General features: G+C 50.5%; 1 protein-coding gene across 1 annotated transcript; it reads right to left on the reverse strand.

Annotated features, from left to right (window-relative positions):
* Positions 1 to 7,396: 7,396 nt before the first annotated feature.
* Positions 7,397 to 10,681, reverse strand: HTR1A (5-hydroxytryptamine receptor 1A). Its single transcript, XM_069627343.1, has one exon. The coding sequence runs from the start codon at positions 9,018 to 9,020 to the stop codon at positions 7,788 to 7,790; it is 1,233 nt and encodes a 410-aa protein (XP_069483444.1). The 5' UTR covers positions 9,021 to 10,681; the 3' UTR covers positions 7,397 to 7,787.
* Positions 10,682 to 17,659: the final 6,978 nt, after the last annotated feature.

Genomic DNA, 17,659 nt, shown 5'->3' on the forward strand with positions numbered 1-17,659 from the left:
CCTCCCCAGACATGTTTCGGCCTCATTGGGTGTCACCGGTGAGATTACTCCCGCACAGAAGACTGCGTCAGCTCCAAGTTGATTTTGTCCAGCGTGCCCCTGGATGTTGAGTCAGCTGGTTTGCGCAGTGGAGGCCTGTGCCGTATGGGCCCTGGTTGTAATGCCTGAGTGAGTGGCCGAAGTACGATATGGTAAAAGAAAGGAAACCCTAATAGCTAGTTGAGTGGCTGATGGTAGCAGGCGGCTTCATAAAAACGAACACTACTTCACTGGCGTGGCTTCTGCCCTGTGTGCAGCAGCCGCCTGACGTAAGTATCGCATTTCCAGATTAAGGAGACGAAATTCGCCTTTGCTCAGCACCTCTGCACTGCGACCCTTCCTCGGCGGTGCCCCGGGTCTTCCTCTTCCTTTGGGCGATGCACACTGTGCCACCCGCCCCCGTGTAAAGGTGGTCTCACTGGAGACCTATTTACAAGGTATCCAAATGACTAGTGCGGGCAAAAAATCCCCAGGCGTTTCTAAAGGCATGCAATTCACGGTGAATACGAATCGCAAGTGCCCAGGCTATGAATATATGCACACACTGGACAGCGCACTCCCAAGTGCTTGTGGGCAAGATGCCCTGATTGTGTGCAGATCAATACACGCACACAAATGCCAGTGTGTGGAAACAGATGAGTGGCAAGGCGGTGGGCCATGAAACGCCGCGTGTTTGCCCATGGGAATAAGTGGGAGCGGGGGGAGGAAAAGCCACCAGCCCGCCATGCAGATAAGGGGAGTATGGTCAAGCACTGGAGAGGATGCGGCCGATTCTGCCCCTCCCACGTTGCTCCTAGATCCCCTCCCCCACACCTGCTGTTAGATCTCTGCGTCATATTGCAACCTGCTTCTCGCGCATGTACTTTCTCCTATGATTTGCAAAGCGCTTCGTTGCTTCGAGGCGCTAGGTCCGAGCTCCATAAATACCCAAATAATAACAATAGTGATTCACAAATCAGAAGCCAATGAGGTGCTATTGCTGCCCCAGGTGGTAACGGGTCCCAGCCCCAAAACGACTTAAATCAGGAGCTAGTGGGAGTGACTTGTTCTTACCAGTGGCTCCCAGTAGACGAGCACTTACTCCCAGAAATTTGCAGCCTCTCTAGTGGGCGCTTGGGGGGTAGAGCTGTACACACATAGGCGACTTGTAAGTGGTGGAACGCTTCTGCAGCTGCGCGGTATCTACACGATTCTCACAAACACGTACATGACAGTTTTGCCCCATTTGCACTTTGCATTTGGATTCACAAACCCGTACATGACAGTTTTGCTCCATTTGCACTTTGCATTTGGAGTCACAAACACGTACATGACAGTTTTGCCCCATTTGCACTTTGCATTTGGATTCACAAACACGTACATGACAGTTTTGCTCCATTTGCACTTTGCATTTCGAGTCACAAACACGTACATGACAGTTTTGCCCCATTTGCACTTTGCATTTGGATTCACAAACATACGTTTGAACTTGCGTTGCCCCTGGCATCACAACACTCATCCGTAACGTATCTAAGGGGTACCACACACATGTGATCAGGCAATCATTCCAGTGCACATGTCGTATACATTAGATTCACTCATGCCATGCACAGGCGCGATTCGACGGGTGTTGCATGTGGGCTGGCCTGTGAATAGTCAACATGATGACAGGATGGTGGAGAACAGGCCTACCCAGGTGTGCATCCATGTGATCGCCTCTGCCACCTCTGCAACAAGGGAACCCCAGGACTCCCCCATTCAACCTTATATTGCCAGCCATGTTAAGAGAAGCGATGCATGTTTGAAACCCTTTCCTCCTTCGTTGCAATGGCCACACCCAAAGAACTAGGGCAGCACTTCTGCGGTCACGTCCTGGGCTGGCCATCTGCTTTAAAATATATCATTAAAAAAACAAAACACACTGAACTGTAAATGAAACAGTGAGGCGGTAACATTGCAACGTCACTGCAGCAGTGGGCGGGGCCTGGTGGAAATGCAGGATGAACATACCCCCCCACCCCACGCCCCCCGCACTTATGGGACCCCTAATGCCGCCACTACTCTGATCACCACCCCCCCCCACCCCCAGGCATGGAGGAGTCACTGAGGCCACGGGGGCGTGAAGGCCCAGTATAGCAGTGGAAGCCCACCCACCACTGCCCCGCACCCCTGGCTCCTTCAGGGGCACTCCTGGATATCCGACTCCTCATCTTTCAAAGGAGACATGCCTTTGGCTGTTGCTCGTCTCAGTCCGTGTGTACGTGTGTTGCAAGCTGGACTGTCCAGTAACCATGGTTATGCATGCAGCTGTCGACTAAGGGGGTACAGGGCTGTTCCTCTGATGTCATGAGACAAACATGTCACCGCCTGCAAAGCTTGAGAAAAACAACATCGCTGTGGTTCCCCCGACAAAGACTACACAATGAGAACGGACTAAACACATCGTTGTTCACAAACAGGACTGCAACAATGACAGCAAAAATAAATGGATAATATCGGCTTTGAAGCAATACAGGGTGAAGGGGGGGGGTTGCCTGGAAGGATGGGGAGGCACCGCTGTGGCCGGGCTTGGGGGCAGAGACAGCGGAGGCCTGGATCATGTGGTCTGGTAGCAGCCCCCCCTTGGAGGTGTGACATGGGCTACAGAAACCGAGGAAAGCATGCCTAATGGTGGGTGGGAAATGAGGGCCAGGCGGGCACTATCCGGGGCTTCAACTGATTGACTTCTTTTATCAATAGTGCGAAAAACGTTCAAACCAAATGTCCTGGCATGCTTAATGCAAGCTATGGTGAGTATTTTTTAATGTAAGAAATTGAGGCCCGGAGTCTTGCGCCAAATTTGTGTAGCTTGTCAAATGTTTAATTATCACAAGTAACTAGCTGCAGCAATACACGGAATTGTTCCAGCTAATATGTCACACTGGGATTGAACCGGTGACAGAAGCTTGGTGAAGTCTAGTCCGCAACCAATTCTGGAGGAATGACAATTTGCCCTGATCTGAGGAAGGCAAACCAGCCGAAACACGTGTCGTCAGAAAGGGCAGCTAGTTACTTATGATAAATAAACATTTGACAAGCTACATAAATTTGTGTCTCCGGTGGTCAATTTCTCATTTCACTGCTGTCCATACTGGGTGGTTCTCGACTTTCCCCGCACCCACTCCAGGGAGACGCGACAGCAGAACGTTAACTCACTGCGAGTAATAATTATCAACAGTCAATGCCAAATACCAGTCAAATACCTAAGTCGCCAGCAGAAGTCCAGACTGGAGGGAAAGCAACCTTTTCTGTACATTCTAATGTAGTGTCCGTTGTCAGTTGATATTTTTGCAGTATTTTTGTAGTCACTATTATCAATCAAATAAGAGATGCGCCTGCCTGTTTTGCTTCCTGCATTTAGACAGATACTCCTTAGAAAACCCAGGGGTTTCCTGATTGGAAGGCGTGTGCTGATGTGTTCAGACCATGGTTAGCAGTGCATGCCACAGAGAGCACCCCTCCGACTGCATTACGGGATCTGAGGGGTATCTACAAGATCACTAAGAACACCTGTTCATGTATGGTAATTACTTGACACAAAGAAAGTACCTTGTTTTACAAAGTGCTTGGGTTTTTGAATCAAAACATGTTTACCTGCTCAAAAAATCCCACAGTCACCAATTAAACCGCGTTCTTACACCCTGAAAAATCACTTTACTCCCAACTTCCAAAGTTCTGGAGTAACATACACACACACTTACCAAAATCACATCTGGAACCCTGCCTGAAATATACAACAACTTCCAATCAAAACCTTATTTTGAACTAAACTGGATCAAAGTTGTTTCTCAAAATTGACAAAACCAGGCAAACAAAAATAAAGATGGAAAGAGGGTGTTGAGTGCATATGTCGAAAGTAGAGTATGTTGCTCAATGGAGGATAGGATCTCTTGTGCTTGCCACTCTACAGCCCATCCCATTAGACCAGTGCTGAGGAACTCTGGCTTCAAGCCAACAAACGATTGGGTTTTCTGGATAGCCAAACAGAATTAAAGGACATGCTTTGTGTTTGCCACTCTACAGCCCATCCCATTAGACCAGTGCTGAGAACTCTGGCTTCAAGCCAACAAATTGGGTTTTCTGGATAGCCAAACAGAATTAAAGGACGTGCGTTGTGTTTGCCACTCTACAGCCCATCCCATTAGACCAGTGCTGAGGAACTCTGGCTTCAAGCCAAAAAACTATTGGGTTTTCTGGATAGCCAAGCAGAATTAAAGGGCGTGCTTTGTGTCTGCCACTCTACAGCCCATCCCATTAGACCAGTGCTGAGGAACTCTGGCTTCAAGCCAAAAAACTATTGGGTTTTCTGGATAGCCAAGCAGAATTAAAGGGCGTGCTTTGTGTCTGCCACTCTACAGCCCATCCCATTAGACCAGTGCTGAGGAACTCTGGCTTCAAGCCAAAAAACTATTGGGTTTTCTGGATAGCCAAGCAGAATTAAAGGGCGTGCTTTGTGTCTGCCACTCTACAGCCCATCCAATTAGATCAGTGGTGAGGAAAGCTGGCCGTTCAGCCTACAAACGTTTGGGTTTTCTGAATAACCAATCAAAATGAAAGGACTTGTTTTGTGTTTGCCACATAAAAGCCCATCCCATTAGACCAGTGCTGAGGAAATCTGTCTTCAAGCCAAGAAACGATTGGGTTTTCTGGATAGCCAATCAAGATTCAAGGACGTGCTTTGTTTTTTGACACTCTGCAGCCCATCCCATTAGACCAGTGGTGAGGAACTCTGGCCTTCCAGCCCACAGAATGGTTGATTTGTCGGATAACAAACGAAGATGAAACGGACTTCCCATGTGGATCCCTGGAATGCATATTTATGAGAAGGATAACTCCGGGGTCCTGGCACCCTGCTCCTGTCCGGGAATGCGAGGACAGGGCTGCGGTGCATTCCGAAGGCAGATTGCTGTGTGTCCTACCTTCAGCACATGAGAGCTAGTTCAGCACTGATGAGCGTGGAACGAATGGATGCATTTCGGATTCACACGGGGCAGTAGTCCGGTGCCCGGGGTGCCAGGGGCATGGGTTGAAGCGTCTGCAGCCATCACACTGCAGACGTGCTTGGTCACTAGCGCTTCACGCGCACAGAGAGCACCTGCTTCTGGGCTGCAAACCATGACACACCGGACTCGGGTGGCCATTTTGTGTAAGCCACAAACTGATCTGGGTCACCAGCAGCCACGAGCAGTGGCCCTGCTCCAGGCAGGGCGAGGCTAGAGAGAAAGGGCTTAACTTGTGCAGAGCGGCGGCGGCGGCCATGGCCCGGCACGTGCACGTCCACCACGCCCCACCCACTCAGACCGCCACAGCGACTCCTGCCTGAAACACAATCATTGAAAAGTTGTGACGTCTGCGCAATCTGTTTCCTACAATCACGCTGAGGATTGACAGTCTCAACACCGTGAACTAAGTACAGCAAATACCTCATCCTACATGTACATACAATAACATGAGGGGTGGGGTCTCCCGCATGCCTATGCACAATAAAAAAGTGAAGGTCCAGTTGCACCACAAAAGCCCTAAGCCCACACGTGTAAGTGGATATATGTGACTGAATAGGCACCGCGTGCGCAGGAGCCGTCACTCACTGAGCTGAAAAGTCCTGCACAGTGCCCGGGTTCCCTCATCCCGCTTCTGCAAACGATGCTCAACCGCACAGATAGATTCCGAGAGCGAGGGCTGACCAGCCGGGAGCTCAGCACAATAGTCTAATGATAGCAAAGGAGAGCACCGAGTGCTATGAAGCTGTCTTCTCGGCTCTACAACACAAATACATGATACTTCATCCATGCACGCGGGGGTGCCGTCTGTAATGGTTTGCATCTGAATTCAAAAATGAGGCAGTGCATGTATGTATACATATATTTCGATTAGGAGCAACAGTGCCCATCACTGCTGCGAATGATTGTGTGTTGTGTTATAGTGGGCTACGATCGTTGCCTGTTTGCTAAATCGCTCGGCACAAAAGAATATTTCAGGATGAAACTAGTCACAAAGAAATGTAGGTCGGCAGCGAGTCGTATAGTTTGCAGGAAGCCTGAACGTTACAACGAAACCCACACTTCACATTCCCCCGAGGTACAGGCTCAGGGTGCGAGCCACGTGGCCTTCCAGATAGATACCCCTAAACATAAAAAGGGGTGCCCGGGCACTTCCACATAGATACCCCTAAACATAAAAAGGGATGCCCGGGCACTTCCAGATAGATACCCCTAAACATAAACAGGGGTGCCCAGGAACTTCCAGATGGGGCGCCCAGGCACTTCCAGATAGATACCCCTAAACATAAACAGGGGTGCCCAGGCACTTCCAGATAGATACCCCTAAACGTAAACAGGGGCGCCCGGGCACGTCAACATAGATACCCCTAAACATAAAAAGAGGTGCCTGGGCACTTCCAGATAGATACCCCTAAACATAAACAGGGGTGCCCGGGCACTTCCACATAGATACCCCTAAACATAAACAGGGGTGCCCAGGCACTTCCAGATAGATACCCCTAAACGTAAACAGGGGCGCCCGGGCACGTCAACATAGATACCCCTAAACATAAAAAGGGGTGCCTGGGCACTTCCAGATAGATACCCCTAAACATAAAAAGGGATGCCCGGGCACTTCCAGATAGATACCCCTAAACATAAACAGGGGTGCCCAGGAACTTCCAGATGGGGCGCCCAGGCACTTCCAGATAGATACCCCTAAACATAAACAGGGGTGCCCAGGCACTTCCAGACAGATACCCCTAAACGTAAACAGGGGCGCCCGGGCACGTCAACATAGATACCCCTAAACATAAAAAGGGGTGCCTGGGCACTTCCAGATAGATACCCCTAAACATAAACAGGGGTGCCCGGGCACTTCCACATAGATACCCCTAAACATAAAAAGGGGTGCCCGGGCACTTCAAGATAGATACCCCTAAACATAAACAGGGGTGTCCAGGAACTTCCAGATAGGGCGCCCAGGCACTTCCAGATAGATACCCCTAAACATAAACAGGGGTGCCTTGGCACTTCCAGATGGGATGACATAAACAGGGGCGCCCAGGCACTTCCACACAGATACCCCTAAACCTAAACAGGGGTGCCCAGGCACTTCCAGATAGAAATCCCAAAACATAAACAGGGGCGCCCAGGCACTGGGCGTTCAGGTAGGAAACCGTGGGGTTCGGTTGGAAGTGATGCTATGAGGATGGCATGGCGAGATTGCACACTTCACCATCAGTAAGCACTCCCCTCCCACTATAGATCGTTACACAGAGAGCGCCCCACATGATACAGTGCTGCCGCCTTATACGTGCCTGGAGGCGACTCGCTCTTATTAAACGTCGACACGTGTGCGTGTGCATAGGATGTTTTATTGTTGCTTATGCTACTAGTCAGTTAGATAACGTGGTTCACAGCGATCACAGGCAAAGATCTGCAAACCGACCCTCTGGCCGAACAGAAAGACAGCTGAACTCAGAGCGTCCTCACGCCGGGCGCCGCGCGCGACGCGCACTTTAGGAGAGCGGCGCTCCATGGCGAGGTTTCCGCCAAGCGCGCACTGGTCCTTGGGTGTACGTGGGTCTCTGGGTGCGCACGGCCAGTGCCCCCGTGTCCATGGCCCGATGCAGCCGCGCGCACGGCGCCTGTGCGGTCCCACACGCGTGCCCACACGCCCGATGCGAGCGAGCCTCGGGCCCTGCCCAGGGCGGAGGCCGAGGGGGGTTGGGGGGGGGGGGGGCGCAGTCACTGCCGGCAGAACTTGCACTTGAGGATCTTCTTGAAGGCGCTCTGGAAGTCTTTGTTGAAATAGGCGTAGATGATGGGGTTGAGCAGCGAGTTGGAGTAGCCCAGCCAGTTGATGACGTCACCCAGCCAGTGGGGCATGTAGCACTTGGGGCCACAGAAGGGCAGCACCAGGGCCACGATGAAGAAGGGCAGCCAGCACAAGATGAAGGTGCCCATGATGATGCCCAGCGTCTTGACGGTCTTGCGCTCGCGGGCCAGGGCCACCTTGCGCTTGGCCGCCTCGGCCGTCTTCTCGCTCTTCTTCTCGAAGCAGGGCACGCCGGGGCTGCAGTGGTCGGGCAGCGCCAGGTGGCCCTTGGAGTTGTTGCAGGGGTGCACCTCGATGACCTCCAGGGCGGCGCCGTCCTCCCCGTGCCGCACGGCCCCGTTCAGGCAGGAGCTGGGCTTGGGCTCCACGCTGCGCCTCCAGTTCTTGCCGCCGGGCTCCCCGTTGCTGCGCTTGTGCGCGGGGGCGGCGGGGGAGGCGGCCAGGCAGGTGTCGGCCACCTTCTTCTTCTCCGGCTTCTTGACCGTCTTCCGGATCCGGAAGCGGGCCGCCTTGAAGATGCGCCCGTACAGCACCAGCATGAGGATGAGTGGGATGTAGAAGGCGCCGAAGGTCGAGTAGATGGTGTAGCCGGGGTCCTCGCTGATCTTGCAGGCGTCGGGGTCCGACCTGTCCTCGGGGGTCCTCCAGCCCAGCATGGGCGGGATGGAGATGGAGAAGCCGATCAGCCAGGTCAGGCTGATGAGCACGGCCGCCCGCCTGGGGGTCCTCTTGTTCACGTAGTCGATGGGGTCCGTGATGGCCCAGTAGCGGTCCAGGGCGATGGCGCAGAGGTGCAGGATGGACGAGGTGCAGCAGAGCACGTCCAGCGAGATGAAGATGTCACAGGTCACCTGGCCCAGGGTCCACTTGTTCAGCACCTGGTAGAGGGCGGCCATGGGCAGCACCAGTACGGACACCATCAGGTCGGTGGCGGCCAGGGAGCCGATCAGGTAGTTGGCCACGTTCTGGAGGGACCTCTCCAAGGCGATGGCCGAGACCACACAGGCGTTGCCGATGATGGCGCAAAGGATGAGGGAGCCCAGGAAGAGCGAGGTGATGATCTGGTAGCTCAGGGCCACCTCCTCGAACTCCGTCCCGTTGCTGCTCTGCTCCGAGGGGGAAGAGTTGTTGGAGACATCCATGCCGAGGGGAGCGGGACATGCACGGGGGGACGGGAGAGAGGGTGCCTGCTGTGCCCCGCTCAGGCCTCTAGAGTCAGGACCGCCGTCCTGGTCTGCCCTCTACTTGAAAGGCTCATGGTGTTGGCTCCTGCAGCCTGAAGCTTGTAAGCCCCCGAGTGGTGGCCCCCCAGCAGTAGCGCAGGCGAGGTCAGAGGCCGGGGGCCCTCCGGTGCGCTAGGCCGGCAGGACAGATGGCTGGAGAGCGCGCCGCCTCCTCCCTCCACAGCCCTCTGAGTTGCCTGCTGGAGATATCCCGTGCGGCAGGGTAGAGTGAGGGAGGTCGGCCCCCACTCCCGGCACTAGGGGGGCAGACTTGTTGACGCCGGTGTCCTGCTCCCACGCTGCTGAAGGCAAGTGCCCAGGGAAGCCTTTTGTTGCGCTCCTGACCCACGGGAGGCACTGGGGGACCCGTTCCACCCGCTGCCCAAGTCTTGGGTTCCTGCTCCTGGAGTCTTGGCTAGCGGGGCAGAGGGTCGCCTTCTGGGTGGGCTCCACTGATGCATCCCCCTTCTTCTGCACCGACTCGTGGCCCCACCGCCGGAAACCAACGCGAGCCAGGCGGGGTTTCGCTCTCACCCCCCTACCACCAGCACCTCCTGGCCGCAGCAGGGAGACGGAGCCGCTCGTTGCCCTGGCCGGATTGCCATGGTGTTCTGGTTCCTTTAATCAGCTGAGCGGGCGGAGCTCTGGAGATTGGCATCCACTTGCGCTGCCTTGCGCCCACTCCACCAGGACGCAGCGACTGTGCACTGAGCGCAGCCTCTGTGACTCCCTCACTCGGCTCCGCGGGGGAGGACGCCAGCCCCTCCCCCTCCGATTAGAAGCCCAACTAGCAGAGGTCGGACATGTCCTCGTCTAAAAGTAACGCCTCCACGGTAGGACCCCCCTTTCCAAAGCAGGAGTCCTCGGTGTGCTGGAGCGACTGCGGCGCGCAGGACTCACTTGTTCCTTCGGTGTGGATGTTCCGGTCCTGCAATGGGCTAACTCCGTCCCGAAGTTCCCCCGCACTTCAGTTTTAAACTCTAGGAATAGGGGCTGGGCTCCTTTCCGAGTTCAGAGCTTGGGGCCTTGAGCAGTTTGCAGGGAGAGTGTGTGCTGCACGCCCACAGGTAGTCTGTGGCTGGTTAATTCACACCTCCCTCGGTGATGGAACCCCATAAAGAAAGGCATCTGGAGGCGAGCACTGTTTCCTGCCGCTCGGGCTCTCAAGGCTGAGCCGTGAGTTTTGGATTCCACGTTGTCTGTGTTCAGCGCCACGCAGAGTGAGCGCCGTATCTCGCGCCGTATCCCGCGCCGTATCTCGCGCCGGCCCGCACATTGCTCTGTAGCCGCTTCATCTTTCAGCACCAGGGCCAGCTCCGAGCTGTGAGGTCGTTTGGCGCCACCTACAGGTCAACGCTCGCCTTCTCCTATGCATTACGGCGTCCCATTCCCTCCTTAAATACAAGGGACATTTCAGCAGCATCCCGAGCGCGGGGGGTTTCAGGGTACGGAGGAAGATATCCCGATATCGACGTCGTCAAGATCTATGAAGCAAATTCATTTCTGCTAACACTGAACGTGTAATTAAGGGGGCGGGCGCAAGGCAAGTAGCTGCAGAAAGAACTGGCGGGCCCGGATAGTGTTATATGAAATGCCGGAAGGAAACTCTTCACTCGCCTTCCCTCCCGTGATATATGAAAACTGTGCGTAGATATAATATAATGAACGCATCCTTGACTACCCCGCGGCCGTTATTGCGCTACCGCCAGTATTAGGTCACTTTTAGAGACGCATTACGGAGGAAATACGCAATGCACGTAGTTTAGGAGTTTTTTAAATCAAAGTCATATTTAAAACATAAGTTCTGAAATTAGCACACGACACGCGTGTACAGTTGCCATCACTGGCGCCCACTTGGCATGTATGCTGTGGGGTGGCATTGCCTTTATGGCGACTGACTCTTTAACGCCAACGCTGTGGAAGCGTCACTATTTGTAACGAGGCGCTGTAAATACTTCGAAGTACTTGCTCAAACCGTGCGATGCGCTTTGAGGCGTCTAAAGGAGCGTCCAGGCGCGTTGTTTTCTAGAACAATCGCCAAAGTGACAGCCCTGACAGAGTGCTAACCTTTGCACATGGCTTGCACATGCGCTTTGCAGATCTACATATCTGTGCGTGACGCTCCGTGGGAAGGAGCGGCTTGGTTAGGCGGGGGAAATGTGTTTATTTCGGCCACACAACGCAAATCTACACGTGTGCATGTAAAGTGTCCGCTCAGTGTGGCACTTCCACTGCTCTCCAAAGACACCACCACCCGCGTTCCTCACTTCAAATCATGACTTCGTAACACGTGCCCACTGTCTGCAAATGTTGGTATGTACAGAGCATGTCGGGTGCATTCCTCGACACACTATACACACGTGACTGGCTGCACGTGGCAGAAGGCTGCATAACACCCTACATGCCAGCCAGGGCCGATTGGTTTCCGCTGGCAGTAGATAACTTGAGATCTCGCTGAACTGTCCTATGGGTCTCACTGAGCCCGCGGGGGGAACCCCCTCTGCCCCCCATAAGAGCCTGTGTGCGGTGCGCTCTCATGCACTATGTGCGCACCATCCGGCCCTCCACATTAGGACCGAACAGAGCCGCGGGTTTGAGAGGAAATGATGTTGATGTTGTCGTCTGCAATCATGAATGAAATTGCTCCCAACGGAGGCGCTTTTATGACAACCAAGACAGTGTGAATGATAAAGTATTGGCTGCACGGGGCGGGAGGCTTCTGGCAAGAGCTGCCGGGACACTTCCGAGGCCTCGCGGGGCCTTTCTGATGGCGGCAGCTGGGAAACAGCCCCACGCACGGGCTCAGCTGCTGCAAAATGGCGCCATTCGCTTTGCTCTGCAGCCTGCGAGAGATTCCCTGTCCAACTTTCAGGACCTCCGCGCGGGCAAGCTCCGTTCCTGCTCCCTTCGCCCCCATGGGCAGCATATCATCTTCACCCTAACGACCGCCGAGGTTATACACAATGATTTGCCCGCACCGTCTTCACTCCACCTCTTCCACGAGAACTCCCCCTCTTGCCCGCTCCATGTTCTTGCTCCCCCAATACTTCGCAATGTTTGTACATCCTCTGCGCCCTTCCCCCTCTTGCCCCAGACTAACAAGCTCCGTCCCCATCCCTCCATCTCTCCACGTCTCTCTTTTACGTTTTTGAAGTCGCCTCCTCTTTGTTTCTTTGCTCTTTCTCTAGCCCCCAACTACATGGACAGGGGCATATGCGCGCGAAGAGATAACAGGCTGCCACTATAGAGAGGCAGGCGACAGGCAGACAGACACGCATGAAGGCAGACCAAAGAACTGACAGGCAGCTGTATGAACAGGGCGCACACCCTAAACACACATTGGCAATCAGATCCGTTCTAGGTTCGCGTAGTTGTGCGATAGGCATCTGCCAGCCACTGCCCTAGTGGCACTACCTGGCCATAAGATGAAAACAGGTGAACACTGTGTGATTACCTGGGAATAGGATGACAGTGCCTGGCAAATACCTGTGCACAAGCAAACACGCTTGTCTTTCTCAATGCGCATTTTTAACAGGACATCAGTGCAAGCAACACAGATAAATCAAGCGGTAGACGGCACACTCTTCGATAAGGCACCTATATAACAGCAGCAGCACATTCACAGCGGCAATTAGGTCATGCCAAAATCTGCTCTGGCTGAGGTACATAATCTGGGGTCCAGTTCTATCAAGTTCCTTTGTGAGTTTGTGCGATACTGTTAAAGAGGAAGTAACTTCTCATTGTTCACCTTGCAATCAATTGAGACCTGTTAGGTGGGATGTTACTACATGGAAGACGACATAAACGCACAGGCGAACTCTGAGGGGAACGCAATTGATGCCAAGAACCCCACATCATTGAAAGCTGCTACAATGACCAAAGACATACCCACTACCGCTAGGACACAGCACAGCAACAATTCTTCAATGTTACACTCAGCAGGTAATCAAGGGAAAGCTCACCCGAAAGGTAAAGGAGCCAAACCAGTTTGAAAATCCCCAACCTCATCATTGCAATGTTTATGCTCATTTCACATGAAGGCTGCGCACACAATACACACTGCAGAGAACAGCAGGCTAAAGGACCCACAAAAAAATGTAAGAGCCAAGGGACAAAAACAGAAACACAAAAAACAAGAGGCTCATGACGACAACAAAAAAGGTGTAGGTTCCTGAACAACCCCCTACGTGAGTGGTCTAAAGACCTGTTTGGCGAATCAGGAACAAGGTGTTGTCATTGTCTAGAGACTGCAACTTCTGGGATTGAACGCGATTCTATAAGGATTTCGACAACATAGAAAATAAACCGTCTGCCGCGAGAGACTGCTTCTACTACAAAACGTGATCACATTCATTTTACAATATCTACTTCAAAACAAAGTTTGGGTCATAAGTGTCCTAAAGGAATAACAATCTAATCCTTTTGAGACGAAGAAGCTATTGCTAACCACAAAGTGTGTCTTGAAGTGGTATCTACCCACTCGCTAAGATTATTCTACATCGTCAAACATTGAATCCCTGTAACAGGAGGTCCCACAGGTATGACTCATACATTAAAAAAAAAGATATGGAACTGTTAAATGTATAGACACAACTAGACCAGATGTCATTTGCATTCAAGTTCGATCTGAATTAGTAATGGAGTTGCTGATTGACCAATGTGTTGACCAATACGAAAGTTTGCTTGTACTGGGCTATGAAGTATTCGATCTCAGGTAGAGAAAAACGTATGTCTGTAAGAGAGGATCGGCCGATGTGTTCTTATAAAGGCCCTCCAAATATTCATGATTGTTAAATCCTATCAGCAACTTCAATCAATGAGGTTTAAATAACTTGATCTTTAGTGGCCTCGTGCAAGGAGTTTAGGGTGATAGATATGTCACTTAGTTACCTTAATAAATATGCTTCAAGCAACCGTCTCTGCAGAATACCCCAGGGCATTGATCAATGGAGGCCCAGTAAATGTAGTAGTAAATTAAACAAATAAATACTGTTACTTAGACACAGGCCCAAATTGCCAGTTTTTACATCAAATTGTCTCCTGCTTCAATCTGGGTGTGAAGGGGATAGTAAGACTTTTTTTTCAATACGGAAGCGGGGTACAACAATTCTATCCTTTACATTTCTTATTTGACCATAGTCAGCCTAAAACTCTCTATAGCTTGACTAGCGAGGCCCTTTTAATAAGCCCTGCACTGCGGCATGACGTCCAGCTTCTTGCTTATCACCGCCTGCGACTTTATGTGTGTAAATCATGCAAACCAGTCATTAGCTGCTGCACTGCGTTTGACCTTTAACTGTTGGAATGTAGGCTATGCTTGTGGCTACTGTCATACGTACAGTCTACTCAAGCTCTTCTTGTGGGCGAAGTGATTGGTTCCAACCTGTACCTGCTGCAACCATATAAGGACAAGTCTAGTTGTACTTTTATGCTTATCAGTAAAACAATAAGGAAAGTTAAAACACGGATAAGCGAGCACAAAGGCTGCATTTGCAGCAAAGTTTTACAACACAAGGCCACGGCTGTGAAGATATTAAATGGACAGTGATATATAAAATATCCCAAAAGAAAGACAGCAATGTTGACAAGGTCCGACTTTTGAGAAAAAGAACAAAACCTGATTTTTTTGGACAAAATGTAATCAAGTTGGGCACAAACGAAATCACTAGATGGCTTAAGCGCAAACACCAATATAGGTAAAATAGCCCTAGGGGGCTGTATACAAAACACCTACAAGGGTAGGGTAAGTTCAATCACATTAATTGGAGATGCAGCTTACAAGCTGATTCATGGAATTATTTGCGTAAAAAACGCAGATTTGCGCGCCTTTCCGCCCGAAAAATCCCTGTTTGAAGTATGGGGATTTTCGGCCAGAAAGGTGCGCAAATCTGCGTTTTTCACGCAAATAATTCCATGAATCAGGCTCTTAGTCTAAAGAGTTATATGAATACAGACACATGTTGGCATATTGTATTGGGTACACACTTCAGGGGGTGAGAATCAGTAACATGCAGAATGTATATAGTGTTGCCAACATTGTATGGATGACTAAATGAATATACAATGTGAACTGTTGCCATGTGTTTTTGATTCAGGCTTGAAACATATGGCGAAGGATGTAACATTAAGAAACTGCTTAGTACGAATTTACAGGCAAGACCCATCAGTTGCCATAACAATACAGACGACACGTGCTATGGTTCTGCAGCTGCTCAGTGTGGGTTAACACCTTCAGTCATGTAACATAAGCTTGACAAATTAGGGACCCAAACAGCATAGCTTAGGCCAGTGTCGTGTTAGTATTATGTGTATGCCACAATAATATAGAGAAGGCATGCACGTGTGCATGAAAGAAGATAAAAACGTTTTTTAAAACATAAAAAAAACTCATACCGAGAAGTTGATTATTATATAAAAATAAATGGGCTAATATGTAAATGGCGCCTGGAGAAAGTCACTGTGTGCAGGCCGGTAGACCTCGCCGCCTGTACTGTATTAGCACGCCATAGCATTTCACACCACTGTAAGATGGCGACCGCCATAACAGTGATTTGCTTCCAGTTACAATCCCACCCCACGTGACCCTGTTTCCCCTGGTCACCTGCTTAAACTTCTTTCGCGTTCACGCAGCCATGACATAGATATACAATTACATGTAACGCAGCACTAAAGACAAGAGAAGATATAGCTCCAGAGATAGCTGCTATGTACCTATGTAAAGGGATCTATGCCTGGGTAATACATAGTAGACAGAAGGGCCCCTAACATAAGCTACAGCCCATAAACAGCATTGTGCATTATTTGCAGAACACCAGGGAAGCGAGAGCTGCGTTTGAATGAGGCACAGAAGTCCTGATAAGACACAGACAAGCACGATATATTGATATTGGTCTATGAAATCTCCAAGTAAGTTATATTAATGTTAAATGACTTTTATAAGGCGCAACTCGCCCAAAGGCCTCAGTGTGCAGCCAGTCAGAGAAAGTGTGCAATTTTTAGAATATTGGATTCCACAGTCAGTGGGGTTTAGTAATGGTACATGTCAAGGATACTAAAGGGGCGTCACACTCAAGACCACGACTCTTGATACTGGCCAAGGATGCAGCACACTTTTAAAACACTTTTACTTAATTTATTACAAATTCAGTTGAGAAGGCACCCATCCCGTCTCACAACCCCCTTCACAAATATACGGGTCGCAATGGACCATGAACCAGACCAGTGTGTAATAACGCAATATTTATTCATTTTAAAATTCCAATGAAATCCCACAAATTTAATATAGGGCAGCGATCACCAGTGTGGTGATAATTACACTGTAAAATGATAGTACACACTTAGTTTGACCTTTCAACATAATAAACCCAATGCACAATTGAATAAAAGCAAAATTACTTTCCGGGTGTTTTTTTTCCGATAGCAAATGAATTGGGTATTTTGGACCACCAAATGGGTTTCTGAACAGCGGGACAAGGATCTGGTCACGGCACAGCGGCAGATTTCCTTTATGGAAGCAGCGAGGACGCTGGGGTCTGGTCTCAGTGGACAGTGGGACATCAGCTGGATAAAGCAGGTAGCGGGGCAGAGCAGGTAGCACTGGAGAATCCCAATGAGGATTGAGCCACCTTTCCCCCTTTTCCCTCGATTATGTGGATATTTGTAGGGTTTGAGTTCTGCCGGGTGGTTCTGCCTGATAGGCGGGTCTGGATCAGCTACCCCTGTCCTGGCAGTGGAATCTGGAATCTTGCAGAGTGAGTATGGAATGTCTGGATCTCTGGAGGTGCTTGAGCAGGAAAATCAGAAGAATGTGTCTCGAGCTCCCTGAGACTCCACCTTATATAAGGAGGATGCCATTACAGGATTTTACTATGGGGCAGACTTTGGCTGGACATGCCTCTTACAATCGGATTGGTCAGCTGTGGCTGTCACTGCCTTCCTGTCATCCGGTTGGACTTCATGGACATTACATCAATTTTATGATGAGTGCTTTACAATGTACACGGCCATCCCACAGCTACATTTTCCAAAATCAGTTATGACACAAAATACACATTTGTACAGTTATGGTGCTTTTGAAAACACATAGGCAGATTCCATATTTTACACTGAACCTGACATTCCAACTCCCAAATGTCTACAATGTTATTTAGTCCTTCTAATAATCTTTTGTGATTTTTGGTGGGAAATATTTCCCTGGAAATCTACAAATAGGTGCACTGAAGCATACTAATGTGGTTCATATTTGCATCCAACTTTCATAACCGTGTCATTTATAATTTCCCCAGAACTGTCACCTTTCTGGCAGTTGCATCCACAAACTGTCAGAAAGGTCTACATTGTCTTGTTTTAAAGGTGTAAAATTTACATTTTTACTGTCAAAATGTCACATTACTAAGTTTTCAGGTTACAGAAATATAAGTTTTAAGAAGAAAAAAGTCTTTAGAACCAAGGGGGCTGGCTTTGTCCCCTAGGAGGACAGTCTTTCAACCCCCAAGACAAATGTCTTTCTCTAGCCCACTGGCACAGATGTTGTCATGACTACTTCTTTGAAGTCTTTC

This window comes from Ambystoma mexicanum, chromosome 6p (assembly GCF_040938575.1).
Source record: "Ambystoma mexicanum isolate Mex_15411 chromosome 6p, UKY_AmexF1_1, whole genome shotgun sequence".
Classification (NCBI taxonomy): Eukaryota; Metazoa; Chordata; class Amphibia; order Caudata; family Ambystomatidae; genus Ambystoma; species Ambystoma mexicanum.

Excerpts from the sequence above, each read along its gene's own strand:
- HTR1A (XM_069627343.1), bottom strand. The coding sequence starts at position 9,020 with ATGGATGTCTCCAACAACTCTTCCCCCTCGGAGCAGAGCAGCAACGGG.